Here is a 17,255-nt window from a genome sequence, read left to right as displayed (position 1 = left end):
ATTACAGTAAAATTGTTCACGTTGTGATGAGGGCTGTTTATGCATATGTAGGTGTATGCATGTGATGCATGCACCTGTGTCAGGACAGTTTAACCCTGTACAAGCATCTGCTTTTTCCATCAAAGTAGGCTTTACTGTTTTAACCTGGTGCAGATTTATCAGGGGATGCTATGGGTCCTGTAGTCTTATTCCTTTTTACCCATTAGAACGAGGCAAAAGTGTCACAAGCTCCCATGTCCTGTGACATGGTCAGAGAGGGGCTGTGTCTGCTCCAGGTTACTGTCTCATAGGTTTTTTTTCAATTATCAGGGGAAAAAAAAGTTTCCTCAGTTATTTTTTCCATCTCTTTGGTGACTAGCAAAACCCTGTGTTCCTACTACCTATTGCACACGCCTAATGGTATGTCTGTGGTTTGTTGTACTTGTTTTTTGTTTTTTTTTTCATCTTCTCTCTTCCAGTTCTTCATGTTTATTTTGTTAATCTTCCTGGCGGAGCTTTCAGCTGCAATCCTGGCTTTTATCTTCAGAGAAAATGTAAGTATTTGATGGTGGGCAAACTCTGAACCCCAGTGGGATCGTGCCCAGCTGGAGCATGGTGTTAGATGGTGGCTGATTCATTTGTAGAGCAACTGTTTGTTTCAAATACCAACAAACCTGCTTCATTACTACCCTCAGTCTGCAGAACTGCCAGCAAGCCGGTGAATGCTAACTAACCTGGCGTGTGCAGGGTGCATGGTTTATGTGCACAGGAGATACACACTGGGGGACTACTTAAATCCTGACGTTTTTAGAGTCTTCCCGATTCTTTTGCAGCCAAACCAGCTGCACATTCCGTCAGAGAGAAGTTTTATAATAAAGTCACACTAAGGTTAAAAGCAAATCTTTCCTTTTTTCAATATAGCATGTGTTTAATGTTAATATTAATAGTGAAACCTCCTGTTTCCCCACAGAGCCAATGCTTGCTCTGCAGTGCAGAAACTCTTTTGTGCATCTTCTAATCATATTCCTTCTTGAATTTTCATGTTCTGACGCTCACCAGATTCCTCTCAGTGCTGCTTGTAAAATATCCCTCCTGACCTGCCCTGGGCAAGTCTCTCCATGTCCCATTTTGAGTCCCATCAATGGATCCGTTGCATATTGCCCTGCTTACAAGTTTGTGGTCCTTCTCACTGCAGCTTCAGATGATGTAGCCTTTCTCTACTCTGCTGCTATGCATGTTATTATATGGCCATCATCCCTCCCCTATGCTAGTCGTAAGTTTTTACTACACTAGTAGTAAGCGCAGTCTCATTTGTTTCTCTAACCGGCAAAGGTTTGTGCATTTTTTTCATGTTCCCACATGTGCAAAGGAGAGCCTGACTGAACTAGGGCCATCCTTCTCAAGTCAGCCCATCTTTGAAATATGACTCTGAGTGATGGCTGTGAAAAAACATTGGCCAGTAAAGGTGGTCAGTAGTCACCGTTAGGATTTATTTTATTTGGCCTCTGCCAGCAGTAAGAGAACATACAGCACATTCCCTGTGCTGAACGTGACAGAAATGTGGCATGAGCATAGAAGGGTCACGTAAAATGATGTTTTTCTTCAGGCAGGTTATACTTTTAATTTTATTCATATAAAAAGATATTGATAAGCAGAGAGTCAAGACTTAGGAAGCTCACAGCAAGACAGTGTGGTGTTTGTGCAGCAGAATGGTCTTGGGGGGAGGTAGTGAGAGGATTTTTTTTTTTTCCCCCCCCTTTATAAGCTGGTGGTCTTTTGTTTTTGCCTCAGATCTGAAGGCAGTGGGGAAGGGAGGGCACTCTGTGCACAGAATGGGTGCCCCATTCCAGCTTAGTCTTTGAGACCGTGCCCCCATGGGAACAGCTACTGCTCCGTAAATCGGTTGCAGCCTGGGGGGGTCTGGTGCATTACGGTTATTACAGCTCTGCTGTTAGGAGTTTTTAGAGAATTCCTTTGGTTCAGCACAAGCAGCAGACCGCAAATATGTTACCTTGCAGGATAAGGTCGCAGTGGTTATTCTAGACTTCTGTGGCATCTGGTGGTGTTTTGTGAGATAAAACTTGAAGGGGAGCAACTTCTATCTTTCTTGAGCTTGTCTCCTTGTTTGTGTCACCAGCTTCCCACTCTGTCAGAATGACTGACAGGAAGGGCTTAAATGGGAAGGAACGAAGAACGTCAGATCCCAACATAGCTGGAGATAGCGCTACGCAGAAGTTAAACTCAGTCTGAAAATTCTTGTGGTTTGTTCTCGCCTCAGGTTTCTTCTGGGAAAAAAAAACAACGACAAAAAACCCAAACCACCCAAACCCCACCCTTGTTTTGCTGTTGCTGTGTATTTTGGTGGTAGCTCCTCTGGCTTGGTAACTACCTGGGGCTAATTTTGCTGTCATCTTTGGGTTAGGGTGAGGCTAGATGGCTGGAAAGGATGACCATGGGGACAAAGGTGGTCTTTCAGTGACCCCGTGTCGGGAAGAATTCTTCACAGTAGCAATTTAAGGTCAGGTTCAGATGTGCTTTCCTCTTCCCCGTGAAACGAGTTACTTTCAAGGCGTGTGGTGGTAAATGCACATTTAGGCAACCTAAATTTCTTGGAAGCTTTCCACGTGGGTTCCTGTGATGGTCGTTGCACCAGTCCATATGGCTGTGGCCTCACTGGGTGCATAAAATGAGACAAAAGAGAAAGATACGCTCTATCTGTTCACTTTCCAGATAATGTTCAGTACAGCTTTCTCTTGTATAGTGTTTTACATCCAAACTAGCTCCCAGACACTCAACAGAGTTAAATTATTAATAGCTGAAGAAATGAAGAGACAAAAATAAGGGAGAAAAGAGATGTTTTCGGCCGAGATTTGACATGAGAGGAAGAGTCAGTGAAGCAGAGTGTGGTGGTGGGGTGAGTGAAAGTGGTGTTTGCGATGGTGAGCTACGGTGATCTTCAAGTCCAGTTGCACTCCCAAAGAACTGTTTAAAAGCAGTCTCTGAAGAGGAGAACTGTTAATCAGCTATGGGAGTACCAGAGTTTCTCTTCCTTTTTAAAGGAGGTTTTGGGGGGTGGAGACCCTTTAGCATCTAGAAGACCCCCCATAAAATAACGTCTTCCATGAACAATAGAGAGAGGCTGTGAAAGAGCTACTTGACTTACATGCAGGAATTGCTCTTCATGTGCCCTTCGGAGGTCTGGGTGGGAGAAACCCTGAAGGGATATTTGACTCTTTTTCTTAGTGAATTGTCTTAGCAGGCAAGAAAGAAGGATGGTAGGAACAGATGAGTCCAGTGGCAGGGCTCTAGATGGAGTCAGGATGTTTGGATTTTTAGCCCCAGTTCTGACACTTAATAGACAAGTCGTTTTGGTTCCTGATACTTCTGTTTCCTCAGACGTAAGGCAAAAACTAAAGAACATGAACCATCCATCCCTCAGTTGAGCAGCTGGGGGTCTCTTGGCTGGAAGGCACCGTGGAAGTGGTGACTGTACCTACACTGCAAGCACTGTACTGTGTCAGAAACGTTAGGATGCTCCAGGCAGATGCAGATGGACAGGAGTGTGTCCTGTTTTCCAAGCAGGCACCACGAAGCCAGCTTCTTGCACAGCGTTCGGTATTCTTGAACACAGCACTGCATGAGAAGGCTGCGTGACCCTCCTGGCCAGCGCTGGCACACTTGTGTTGTGTTGCAGAAATGCCCTCTTGTCGTAAATCCCCTTCATCTGGCCGCAGTAATCCCAGCCAAACTATATTTTGAACCAGTGTGACAAAACAGCCCCACTTCATTCACTAGCACGTAAACGTGTGCGTGCATGTGCTTCTTCTGTATGGGAGATGTTCCCCCCAGAACAGCTAGAAAAACCACAGCTGAATCGGTCTTTATCGCTCGTGACTCTGGCTGATATAACTGTGTTGTCAGAAGTGTGTGCTAAGATCTAGTTTTATTAGTAGGTCCTTTGCTCCCTTCTGAATAGTTCTTGCCGTAGTACTCCAATGTGCACAGACTTCATCGGTGCCGTTACTAGCTTCAGCGAAAGGGGGGCTGTGGGCATGCGAGCAGGACTGTCTTACTGACTTTTATCCTCCTTTGTCAGCAATTTTTTAAAAGAAGAAAGATGCTTCTGCTGATGGATTTTTTTATTTTTTTTTTTTTAACATTTTTCTGAACTTCAGATGCTCAGGACAAACAGTTTAAGAGCAACAAAATGGAATCAGTTATTTTCCTGGCAAACTTACCCTTGCAGCACTAGGCTTTGTTTTACGCCAAGTCTCGTAAAAATCGCACACAAACTCTGAACAATTTCCTCTGGGGTTGCTGCTGTCAAAATAAAGGTTTCACTTTATATTTAAATGACTCTTTTGTTTTAGGCCCCGCCAAAGGCAGTCGGCTGGGATTATTACCAACGGTAATATCAGTTTCAAAGTCCGCGCTTTAGCAACAGACAAGCATAAAAAAAATGTGCTGCTGTCTCTGCAGGGTAGGAAGCTACGTGGATAAAGTATGCAGAGAAAGGGAAGGAAAGGAGATCACTGAGGACGTATTTCAGCATCTTCTAACCTGACCTTCCCTCAGCACACCGAATTCCCAAAGGCAAATGCCATGTCCTCTGGTATTTTAATATTCAAAAGCAAAAAATGAGTCAATATGTCCCATAAAAGTGATTTAGGAATTTAGTGGCATATCTAATTAAAAGGTAGTGAGATTGAGCTGCCTGCATCATTCAAGTCTTTGTGACAAAGTTTCACCCGTATTGATATAGTCATTAAATTTGGCCTTAGTTCGTATTTGTAAAAGAGAAGTCAATATTAAGTGGTATTTGGAGGTCTTTTAAAGAGTCACTACAGCTTTCTCTTTTTTTCCTTAAACTTTGTGATACAGTTACAAAGGAGACAAGCAATTTTGTGTTTGTGCTTTTGTGCCCGCGCATACACGTCATACATTTAGTATGTGTATGTGCGATATTTCACGTTGCATATCAAGAACCTGAAACCAACTTGTAGCAGTAGACATTACTGCACGTGCAGTGCTGTATGCACAACAGGAAAAAAAAGAAAAAGAGGGTCTTTTTCAGGCAGCTTAATTCCTGATCCTGCGAGTATGCAACTAGAGCAGTGCTGTACCCAGCCGAGTCCAACGCCCTTCACTGAGGCTTTGCAGTGGCAGAGAGATTTTGCCTGTGTGGTTCACAAATCACAAGGTATTTCGGAGAAGGGACCACAAAAGTCAAGACCTGTTGGGAAACCTGAAAAGGGGATTCCTTGAAGTTTTCATCCTGAAGTGATAGAAAGGCAGCAAGGTTGAATTGGGGTGTTCAGTTTAACAAGACTATTAAGTTTGTACATTTACTAGTCCTCCAGAGAGTGATCCTAAGTAAATGTAATTTCAAGGTGTCTAACTTCTTGAGAACACTCTGAGCCAAAATGTTCGTTCGGTTTTTCTTTTTTACTGTAAATGTAAACAGGAGTAAATGAAATTCCATTTGTTTATATTGTTGACCTTAGAAAAAATGTTTAAATTATCTAAACATTGGAAATATAAAGAGGATTTTTTTTCTTCCTGTGTGTGGGTTAGTTTAGATAATCTAAAGTATTGTCAGGGAGATGGTCTTTTTCCAATTCATGAATCGAACATTTCATATTCATTATGTTTTTTACTTCCTTTTCGTTCCCAGAAAGTTTCATATTAGGGCTTCATTCTGCTTTCGGACGCATGGAAGTAAATTCAGAGCAGTTCCCTTGTCACTAGTAGGAAGTTAACTGGTTTAAAATGAAAAGTGAGGGGAAAATTGTGCTTTGATTGCAGACCTCATGAAGGATAGTAAACTAAAACTACTATTCGGGTGTGGATTTGAAGATATTTCTAAAATCTGGTTTAGTCCTGTTTCAGCTTAGGAAACACTTTCAAATAGCATTGAAAATTTTAAAAAAATGACCAACCTTTAAGTGTAAACATTATCTTACAAGTATAGATATAATTCAGTCCCTGATTTTTAATGAGCAACAGCTTTATTCAACAGGTACCATTGACCATGGATATAGTTACGGTTCAGCCAGTGGCTTTTCCCATGTTTCCCCTCTGAGGTTTGCAAAAAAAAAAAAAAAAGAACAAAACCAAACCAACCAAACAGCCCCCAGCATTCTCAGAAGGGAACTTTGGGAAGCGCTTGGGAAGGGTGTTGGCAGTAGCCTTTACATTTCCACCCGTCTGTGCGTTTCAGCTGACCAGAGAGTTTTTCACCAAGGAGCTGAAGAAGCATTACCTGAGGAACAACGACACGGACGTCTTCTCTTCCACCTGGAACTCCGTTATGATCACAGTAAGTCCGGCCGTGCCCCGGTCGCACGCTGCCCGTGGTCAGCATCCATCAAGACGGCGCTCAGCCCGCAGCCTCAGCTCACCCAAGGCTCAGCCCGCTTCACCCGTCCTGTCGCATCGAGCGTGGCACCGGGGTTTGTGGCGGCGGTGGGAGGGAGGACGAGAATTCGGCTGGCGGCCGGCCTTTCTCAAAGCGAGCTGCCGTCGATCCTGAGGGAGACGCTCCCAGCGACTGCGTCAGCCTTTGCGGTTTGCCAAAGCCTGAGGCGTTTGAGCCGACCAGCTTTGGAACAGCGGGCACAGAAAGCTGCGGAGCTGTCTGCGACTGAGCGTCGCTGCGTTTACCCTGGACCTTTCACCTTGCAGACCGCTTCAGAACTATCCCGAGCTAACGGCAGCCCAAAACTGGTGCTGACTAAATGGCTTTTTGTTAGCTCTTGTGAAATGAGTTGGTAGGTGTCAGATTAAGCAAGAGCGTGCCTAACGGTATGTTTTCAGTATAGAAATATTAGCCATCAGAATTGACTTTGTTACTACAGTCCTAATCAGGCGGGTTACAGATGGACTGTCATTGGAATTGGAGTTGCTATTATTCACTGCAAGAAGGGGGGGGTGGGTGTGTGTGTGCGCGTACACGTGTGAACCTAGTGCTCAGTACAGCCCATGGTGTATCTCTTCAGGAGTGAAGAGCAGGATGTCAGGCTCTGCAGATGAAAAGTCAATTTTAATCTTAAAAGAAAAAGATGATTGCTGCCCTTCATGCTGATTCAGGACTTTAATAAAGACATTTCCTTTTGCTGACTGAAAGGAGACAGAGTCAGAGTATGACTTGAATCCTTAAAAAGGACCTGACTTGAATCGTAAAAAGGGACTTTACTTGAATCACCTAGCAGTGCCTTTGAGCAGCAACAATTCTGGCCATTAGCTGTGGGGAAGGCGGGCAGTTGGGAGCCTGGATTGTACTGCTGGCTCCCTTACAGACTTACTGGGTGATCTCAAGCAAGTCATTCTGGATGTGCTCCAAAGCCCTGCGTAGTTCGTGGCAGTATTCCCAGTGGTACCTTAGAGTCTACATTATGACACGGGAACAGCGGGACTTTATAAAAAGGCTTTGATGAAACAGAAGCTCCAAGGTACAAGCACAACCCACTTCTTTGGAAACAACAGTTGTTTTGTCTCTGCTTTGACCAAAGCTTTGATCACTACAAGAATAGGTCTTTGGTAGATGTCTTATATCTGCTTTCAGGGCAAAGCGTCAACTCTGTCTTCCTTTCTTCTCTGTGTCGCTCCCTAGTTTGCCTGCTGTGGAGTGAACGGACCAGAAGATTTTGAAGCTGTCCCTCATCTTCCATACTCCTCTTTGGAAAAGGCGACACCAGAGGCTTGTTGCCAGCGAGAACTCCAGAGCCGGGAAGGGATGTTTGTCAACAGGGAAGCCTGCCTCACAGGTGTCGAGAGGTTCCAGAACCGACAGGTAAGGGAAGCTGAACAGCAGGAAAGGGAGTTTCACAGTGGGCAGCAAGATGGCTGCAGTGCTCGTGGGTAGCTAGCGAAACCGGCACGTCGTGCCATTCTGCCTGCAGCTCACCTCCTAATTACACTTCTGCTGATAGCTTTTGAAGTCATGGTACATGCCTGATTTTGAAAATCCCCTTTCATTGTGTGCACTGCTAAGTCTGTGTTGTGCTGTATCGGCAGAAATATGAAGATATTCCCAAGGGATTGAGAGGTGGAGTGGAAATTTACATCAAGTTTTATTGTGTTTCTGAAGGTTGGTACTATCTCTGAGAAGTTAATTAGCAAGCCAGCACAGGTCAGGGAGGATGGGATGGAGTTGGCTCTTACTGGCTGCGCTAGTGGCTCCAGTTTCGTTCACAAAGATTCCTCATCAACAATGTATGCAACCAAGAGATCGAGGGTTAAACAGCCACAGAAAACCACGTCTGTTTTCCAAGGAAGAGGAGTGTTGGAAAGCTGCATTTCTCTGCTCTTTTACTCTTTATAGTAGAAAAAGGGCATTGCTTTTGCCAGGCCTCTCGACTTGGCAATTTTTCCCAATACCGGACTGGAACAAAACAGTTCAGCGTAATGTCATTGACACTGATACTGCAGTCGTGTTTCCTTACAATGTCACCAAGACATGAAATTGAAGAAACTTTCTAGCAAAGTTCCTGACTGTGTTCACCTCAGCCTTAATAAGCCAGCCGAGCTCTGTACTGACCCTATGTACGAGCCTCCTTTTCTCTCCAGACTAAGCAGCGGTCCTCTTCTCAGCACTTGATAACAGATTGTGAAAGAGAGTAAAGGAGTTTGGAAGCAGCGTGTGAGCTCTTCCTTGCCTGGCAGCTGGAAATGATTGGCGAAGGCACTTTGGGTGAGAGATCGTAGCAGACAGCACCGTGCTGCTTCTGCCAGGTCTGATTGCTGTGAATAGATGGGGAAGGGAGAGAGAGATGACAAACAGCAGGGAGGGAAAGAGAAACGCATTTTGAGAACGAGCGTTAAAGCAGATAACAGATTTAGCTCTCCCTGAGTGGTGATGCTGAGGTCTACCACTTCTATGGAGAAGGAAGGTTTCCTGTGAGCCCGTGTCACCGAGGTATTGGTGGGAGAAGCTGCGTGCACAGCGAGTGTCACCAAGCACGCAGTGAGGCACTTCTGTAAAATGGGATAGGCGCTCCCAAGCAACTGACGGCTGAATTCAGGCATTCCGGGAGCAAAGTCAGGCTCTTGGGACACCGTGCTGGTAGGACAGTGCTGGCCACGCTTGTGCTCACCCCTGTTCGTAGCCAGCTGAGCTGGAAGTTGGGTTAAGGTTGGAGTTCTGGCAAGCACCCAAACATTTTGTTGCTAGGCTAGATGCTTTTCCTTGAAAATTGGGCTGAAACATGACCAGAACAGAGCTGCTGCTGAGCTGTCCCGTGTTGACAGGAGCGTGGTTTTAACAGCTCGGTTACTGCCCCAGTGGTGTGGGCTGCCTGGGTCTGCCTCATGAGCGGATCCTCTCTGTGCTCTCCCTCGCTCTCATCTGGTTGTGTCTTACTCACAGTGAGCAGGGTCTGGCACGGACACCGGTACGTAACCGTTGTGCTGTCTTTGCAGTTCAGACACTTTCTTTATGGGTGGAAGGGAAAATCAGGTGATTGAAACATCCCAGCAGTATGGATGGGATTAAGCGTGTGTGTGAAGTCTATGCTCAGTGGGGAGGAGAGCTACCTTTTACATTGGACAAACTCCAATCTACTTTTCTCTTTACGTGTGACCTATTTGCAGAAATTTGCCGGTGGGTTGGAATTTTAGGCTGGGAGAACTGAGGCCGGGATAAGCTGGTGATTTCCAAAAACATCCAGAAACCATTGTGGAAGATCTAGCTGCTGTTAATTTTATGAGCTGTAATAAATGACATTAAAGATGATGGTGGCTATGCTGCATCAGTGGAAGGATAGCTGTAGTGCATGGCCCCGAGTTCTTAATGAAATTAATTCTCCTATAGCCAGAAGATCAGCAGGTGTTCATCCGTGCTCCTTTGGGGGAAGGCGTGGAGGAAAGGTCCTGGGGTGTGAAAGAGCTGCTGGCTATGAGAGAGGATTCAAGAATCTCCTGCTTTGGCTTTAAAGAAACCGTCCTTTTCCCTAGCCAGCCCGGGCTGCCTGTCGTCTGCCCTGAGGGTCCTGTCCTCTGTGCTTAGTCTCTGCCCTGGGCAGAGGTAGCGCCTCTCCTCTCTGCCCTGCAAGAAGTCGCAGTTCCTCGTGGGCGGCGAGGGCTTGTGGATGTGAACCGTTCCTATCCCGCTCCAGCAAACCCTTCCCCTCCCCGGCTCTCTCCCGTGGGTCTCTGCCTCCCGTGCCGTGGGGCTGGGTGAGGGGCTGAGAGGGAGCCGTGCTCGCGGTGCCTGGATCTGAGAGCACCTCTCGGGCATGTCTCACCACTATTTTATCCTTCCTAGGGCTGCTACACTGTGATCCTGAACTCCTTTGAGACCTACGTGTACCTCGCAGGAGCCCTTGCCATTGGAGTGTTGGCCATCGAGGTACTTACGGTTGCGTGATTAGAAGAAAAGCGGTGTCGGTAGATGTCCAGCAGCGAGGCAAACGGGCAGGTGCTCCCCCTTGCCGGGGGAAAACCGCTCCCGCAAAGCGCGAGCAGGTTATCGACTTGTGGTTTTAATTACCCGGGAAGAGCTGAGCGCTTGGTCCTTTGCCGCAAAAGGCGGGGAAATAACCGGTGCGGCAGCCCGGCAGTGCCGCGCGCCTGTAGTGCCGGCTCGCGTTGGGCTCGCCGCAGAGCTCGCGCCCTGCCGCGCTGGCCACGGGGGCTTCGGGGACCCACCGCCCGCCCCGGGACCCCACGTAGTCGCTGCCCTCGTTGCAGTAGCACCCCAGCAAGCTGACTAATCTGTCATTTGGTTAACGTGTTCAAACTCTGCCTCTGCTTTAAAAAGTTCTCTTTAGAGCCTGAAACCGTGTTGGCTCCAGAGCATCTTCGTTATCCTGCATCAGTACCTGCTCTTTGGTGATGTTTCCCAGGAACAGGCTTCCACCAGACATGACATTAGCCCAGAACCGATGTCCCAGCAGCATCGCTGGGGCAAGGCTGGGTGCTTTCCCCAGTCCCCTGTCTTGTGCAAAGGAGAGGGATGTGGGCAGAGAGCCCCAGCAGCCCCCACAAATGCCAGGCTGTTCCCGTTCCAGGCGGTGGACTTGCGACGCCGAGGGCGGTTTGGGAACGAAGCCAGGCTGGCTGCTGTAACCACAAACCGTTTCGGGGTGGGCAGGGGAAGGAGGGGAGGGATTGCCTTCAGGGGAAAAAAAAGAAGTTTTGCCACAGCCTGCTCCCCTGGGTGGTGAGAAGGGTCCCCTTCGCTGTGTCACTGACTGCTGGGCAGGAGGGAGCGACGGGAGTGGTCCCAGGGCCAGGGAGGGCTTTGCCGATCTTCTGGAAGATGCAGCTGACTCTTGTGGTTCTCTGTTTTGTTTTTGCCCTTTTCTTCCCTTCCCCCTGCCCTTTCCCAGCTGTTTGCCATGATCTTTGCTATGTGTCTCTTTCGAGGGATCCAGTAAGAGGTGGCCCATGAATCACCACGTTCCCCACGTGCTCAGAAGAAAGAAGGAAAAATCAGAAGAAACAAAACCTGAAAACACCCAAAAAACTTTATTTTTTTTAACAAAATGGGGTAGGGGGGAAAAAAAAAAAGAAAAAAAAGAGGGTTGTAATATATGAATGACCAAAAGGATTGTACTTCAGGGGCTGGAACTTTGAGGTGATGTGCACTACACTGTACACCAGACCCTTGCCCAGAGCCACCCGCAGCAGCCGTGGAGCAGGAGCCCAGCGCAGCCGATTGCACTAGAGACTGATGGAGCCGGTGGCGGGGAGCGGGAGGACAAGTAGAGCTGCCTCTCCCGCAAGGCCGTGCCTGCCGTTCGCGACTTTATCGTGCTTTAGACAGCAAAGGACTAAAGAACAGACACGCGGGGGCTGGATAAGGCAACAGGTTGCCCGAAGTCTGTGACTGTCCAGGTGGGTTTGAAACAAGCGGCGGTGGCTCATCTAAGAAGTAGGTAGTCATCGTTTGCACGGTTCTGGCTTTAATTCCCAGCCACGAAATGAAAACACACGTTCTTCGGTGGAAGCTTTGCCCCTGTCACCTGAAATTTGTCAAACACTTCAGTGAGGCTGGCTTTTCTCTGGAGCCCCAAGCAGGGGCAACGTGGTCTCACTTAGCGATGGGACTCAGCTAAGGCTGGCTGATGGTCAAGAGTTTGGTGCCTACCTTTCTGTCTTTACTAAGATTTACTGTTCATTGTTGTGAAAAAAAACCCAAATGGTTCCCTGCTGTGTTCCCATCTCCTGGGAAAAATAATGGCTCTGGTCAAGAATCATTGATACTGCTACCTTCCTGAGAAGGGGAGGAAAGAGTCTTTAAATCTTGTCAGACTTTGCCTTTCCCTTCATACTTGCAAAAATGGTTTGTGGTGCCGTTAGCATAAATATTTGCAGTGGTTCTTACATGCTTTCCAGCCCTAAGGGGAGGTCCAGGCATGGTGCTGGATGGAGGAAGCTGAGGTTTGTCGGCCGCTCCCATGCTGTTTGCCTGAAACAGTCTTGTGGCGTCATTTCTGCTCAGAGGATTTCCCCCGAGATTCTCCCCACGGGCTCATGACGAAAGCATCAAGTCAGAATTGTTTTAGTCTGCCTGTTCGTTGCGAGTGTTTCCTCCCTCGAGATAGTTTGCCATTTCACTAACGTGTCATCTACTTAACCATTTGGAAGTGAACTTGAGAAAGATGCCTGGGGCTGGACCTTGGTCAGAGATTAAGATGGAACTGCTGAGGCCCCAGGCAGGCTCTAAGAGCACCCAGCGTGCAGCCAAACTGGTCCAGCCGCTGCTCCCAGTGGTCGTCGTTATCAACCTGGACAGGTCACTGGTTTCTCTCCTCTGGAAGCATTAACCCCTGTTGCCTTAATTGTTCATCTGGTCACACCCTCACCCCAAACCCATTTGACTTGGGGGAGGACAGAAGGGGCTGTGGTTTCTTGTTTAGCTTAGGTCTTTTTACGGATTTTATAGGCTCAGATTACGGAGCACTTTTCTATAACCAGCCCCTCTGAAAGCTGTAACCACTGGCAAGGAAGGGGAGAGGGCAGAAGGCAGCAGTGAGGAGCCGGACAGTAACCTCGTGCCCGTGCCCTGGCTTTGCAGCAGCAGGTACTACGTTGTCTGGCTGTTCCCTTACACCACTGTGTCCCTTGAGCTCTCCCGGTGGCACTTGCGCAGGCTGCGGGGAAGGAAGGAAAGCAGCAGAAAGCCTGGTCCGTAATAGACAAAGAACCTGGCTAAATATCCAGGTTGGGGGAATGGGGATGCTACGGAATAGGAAGGAGGCATTAGAGCTTTTTCAAGCTTCATTTGAGACCAGCAATTCGCTCATCAGCAGGAGAGGGCCAGGGCAGGTAGAGCTGCAGCCCCCCCGTGCCGCAGTCAGCATACTCCAGCAACAAAATAGGCGGCCGGGGCTGCCGTGTGGCCTCAGATGTTGGGTTAAACCTTGTGGAAAGCTTTTCTGAACTATTTCCCTCTGGACCTTCTTTTAATGAGGCATTTTAGCATTAAATTCTGGTCTGTTGTTTAATGAAGGAAAATAGTTTTGCTAGCCAAAAACCAGCAGTGTTTGTACCCAGCAGCAGGTGCTGTGCTTAAGATAGGAAAAAAATCTGTTGCATCTACTACTTGCAGGGAATGGGCTGAGCAGAAACCGAGCTTATCTGTTCTGCTTCTGCCTCAGGAGCTGGTGTCAGTGACTGGTCTGGGAGAGCAATTCTCAGGGGAGGAACAAAACCATCAGCAGAGATGGTAATTTGGCTGGAGGTGAGTGAGAGAAGCAGAACTGCCCTCCCCCAGTCTCCCAGTTTTTTTCCTTTTCCCTCAGTTTATTATGCAAAGGCCTGGCTGTCTCACGTCAGAGCCTGGAAGGCGACTACCCTGATTTGTGCATGGTGGGTGGCTGAAGGTGGGGAAAAAAAAAAAAAAAAAAGCCTTAAAGCCTTTTTCTGCCACCAGTGGCATGGGGGAAAAAAACCTGTCAGAGCTGGGGGAACCAGACCGAAGCAGCCAGAGTGCGAAGTGATAAGTAGACACACCTGAAGTAGGATTGCTGCTGGGTCGTTTCTCTTTGCTTTTCCTAATTCTGTACTCATCGCTTTGTCTGTTTTTAGCTTTCTCACTTTCTCTCTCCCTAACCGTAGTCCCTGTATCTTTTAAAAAAAAAAGGATCTCTTATTCATCTGTTACTCTGGCCTTTGCACAGCTGTTTTTCCTCTCTTACCTTCACTGATCCCCTGTTGCTCTTTTCTGGATGAAGACTTCAAATCCTCTCTGCAGCTGGCTAGCGTGCCACTGGGAACACAGCTTGAAACCCCAGCAAAGGCCAGGCAGCATGTTTTAAATAAGAACTGGAGATAGCTGTAAAGAGACGTGCAAATCTGAGAGGACCTGTGGAAGTCGGTAACAGGCAGAATGAATTTCCCCTGGGGGAATTTAAATGAACAAGCAAGCCCAGAAAGCAGACTCCTGCTGTATGGCAAAGCATGTAAATTTGTTGGTTTTGTCCCTTGGTTACGTGGCTGCCCCCTCTGTTGTACAGTAGTTTTCAGAACAGTAGGCAGGAGAAGCGACTGTATTTTTATATTTGTTTTTTAACAGCTCTGCTGAATATTTTGGGGTCGGGGGCTCAAGTTAGATTCACTGCTTGCTGGAGAGCTCTGGGCAGGCTGGGGACCAGAGGGAGCTGTAGCACTGGGAGCGTGGCCCAGGCACCTTGGTGGGAAATAGGAGAGAGGAGCCTGTGCCCGTAAGCCCACAGCCCCTCTCGGCACCCCTGCCTCCTGGCTGTTATTTAATGCTCAACTGACTGTCACGAATGCCTGGGAAAAGGGCTGCGTGTGAAATAATGTTTGAAATCTATTTTAAAAAAAAAACTGTAAATGTTCTTTTTATTAGATAGTGGAGCTAATTTATCCTGTATTCCCTACTGTAATGCTTTTTTATATTGAAAGGAATTTTTTTTTTTTTTTGGTAATATAAACCAGAACACAAGCCTGAAGCACTCTCTGCACGGTTTTTGTGTGCGTTTCTTAAAAAAAAATAAAAAATAAAAGAAAGATATTGTGACAGTGAAGTGAAACGGCTTTAATTTTCACTATTTGCTTGGTGTTAAGTACAGTCACTTTCTTACCAGAGGAGAAAGAATAAAGTCAGGTACAGCAGCTAAAATGAGGTATAAACTGAAGTGTCCCCTTCTCCCCTGCCCCCCCCCCCCCAAGTAAAAACCCTTGACCAGAAAGGAGAGGCCAGATTAGGACAGACAGAGCCTCTCCTTTGTCACCAGCTCCAGCTTGCCAGATATTGGTTAGGCGTAAATAAGGCGATGTAGGGAGTTATGTGAATTATGAGCTTTCTTCACCCTCAGAAGCGAGGGCTCGATGAATGCAAGGGTTTGGGTCCATCCTCTGGCAGAGAAAGGGGAACACGACTCCCAGCCCTGCACAACCTTACACAAATGCAGGTAATTCATTGCGGTCTCCCTTGGGAGGTGATGTCAGTCCAAGGCCCTTCTCACAACTTTGCAGATAAGGAAACTGAGGCCCGTGGAGATGGAGGTTTCTTCTCAGCAGATCAGTAGCAGAGCCTGAAGTGACGCCTTCAGGCTTTCGATCCCAAATTATACGCTCAGCTGCCACGCCAACCCTTCTGTCCTTCGGGACGCGGTTCTGTGCAAACCTTTCAGCATCCTCCTCCCTTCCCCCCCCCCCCCCCCCCCCCCCAGTTCACAACAGAGTGAAGACAACCAGGCACAGTTGGTTTCTGGCAGCACTGCAGATCTTCTGCCTGGGCTCCATCCTCAAGCCACCCTGAGAAACTCCCTCCTTGACCTCACCTGCTCCAAATTCACCTCCTCGCGTGCACCTGGCCACGTTTCTCCTGCAGCACCTTGCTGGTGAGAAGGGACCATGCCAGGGGACCGCAGCCCTACACACAGTTGTAGAAGAGGTGTAGAGCCCCAGTCCGCTTCCATGCTTTCTACATGATCCATTTATAGCCAAGATGGAGCAAGAAGCATGAAAATAAAACAATTTCTTCGTCTCTCCCCTTCCAGGACTAGGTACCAAGTAGCATGAAACCTCTTAACATCACCACTCCCCCGCGGTTTGCTCTGTGTTGGAGCAGAAGACATTGACTGGCAAAACTAGAAGCGGCTCGCTGTTTTAAGTTTTGCAGAGGCAGCTGCTAAGCAGGGAACCAGAGGAATCTGACCTCGCCCAATGTAGGAAAGCTGTAACCGCTTCCCCCACCCTCCTACCCGATCTAACCATCAAGAAGTCTTTGGAGAACTGCTCTTACCTAATGCAGTAACTCGTTTCTCTGACCTGCTGGATGACATTTTAAGGTACGCTAATCAGCCATCTACAGACCAAGAGTCATAACTACCTTCCTAGGACCTGCGGCCAACACAGATGGGGGGCCAGCATTAAGAAGACCCTCCATTTCCTTCTTCTGCAAGATTGCTTTTGCTGTGGTCAGTTTTACTTGTCTTTCCTAGAAACATCATTTCCCACCCCCCCCAAAACCAAAGATCAGTCTGTGTATACATTCATGTGACCCCCCCAAAACACAAAGAATCAAGCTTTACGTACCTATACCAACAACTAGAGCCGAAGTGCTGCACTGAAGCCACAGCAGCTGCCCATGCAGGTGGTGTGCAGGGCGAGAGCAACAGCCACGGCATGCCGCGCTCCAGCTCCCCCATGCAGCACTGCTCAGTCAAATTTGTGATACTCTCCAGGCTGCACTTGATCGTTTCCTCCCTCACAGGGAAAAGGTTTCCCTCTTAGAGCCCAACTCTTCCCCCTGAACAGGAAGGCTCCTTTTAAATGTAAGTTTTAGTTGCTCAGTATCCTATTTTGGACATGTTGAAAGCAGCTTGGCAGGCATGTGTTGTTGGGAGGCTCCAGAATTTAGCCTGCTGTTGGATGTTGCCTCTCCCTTTGATTTACTTCTTAGGAAAAAAAAAATAAATTACAGTTGTGATGTTTCCTGGTTCAACTATTATTTCCAATATTCTTACCTGACAGACATTTTGCATGGCCAGTAGGTACAATGCACACGGTGTCCCAAGTTTATGCATCTGCTTCTAAATGCCAAAAGCACTAACACAACATACAGTAACTACCCACTACCTTCTTCTAACTCTACTAAGATATTAAACAGCAATAGCCATAGATCCCAGCCTCAGCAGTGGCTTGAGGGCTGTTGTTCACACCAGCACTTCTGTTTGCGTAGGCATCTTTCTACTGGGATTTTTGGGACATCAGCTCTATTCCAGGGCATGCTTTGATCCAGCCAACAGTAGCACATGAGTAAGAAGTCCATATCCTGTACACAGACCTTCTGGCTTTAG

General features: G+C 47.6%; 1 protein-coding gene across 8 annotated transcripts in view; it reads left to right on the top strand.

Annotated features, from left to right (window-relative positions):
• Window positions 1-14,975, top strand: part of TSPAN18 (tetraspanin 18) — a 132,353-nt gene extending 117,378 nt beyond the window's left edge. For all 8 annotated transcript variants that reach the window (XM_030030406.1, XM_030030373.2, XM_030030385.2 and 5 more), the window contains 5 exons: window positions 459-533; window positions 6,200-6,298; window positions 7,592-7,771; window positions 10,244-10,327; window positions 11,310-14,975. In XM_030030406.1, coding sequence (XP_029886266.1) covers window positions 459-533; window positions 6,200-6,298; window positions 7,592-7,771; window positions 10,244-10,327; window positions 11,310-11,357 — 486 coding nt within the window. In that variant the 3' untranslated portion in view covers window positions 11,358-14,975. The remainder of the gene's footprint in view (window positions 1-458; window positions 534-6,199; window positions 6,299-7,591; window positions 7,772-10,243; window positions 10,328-11,309) is intronic.
• Window positions 14,976-17,255: the final 2,280 nt, after the last annotated feature.

This window comes from Aquila chrysaetos, chromosome 2 (genome assembly GCF_900496995.4).
Source record: "Aquila chrysaetos chrysaetos chromosome 2, bAquChr1.4, whole genome shotgun sequence".
Classification (NCBI taxonomy): domain Eukaryota; kingdom Metazoa; phylum Chordata; class Aves; order Accipitriformes; family Accipitridae; genus Aquila; species Aquila chrysaetos.
Note: the sequence above shows the minus strand (reverse complement) of the source record. Positions and strands in the feature narration are given on the sequence as shown.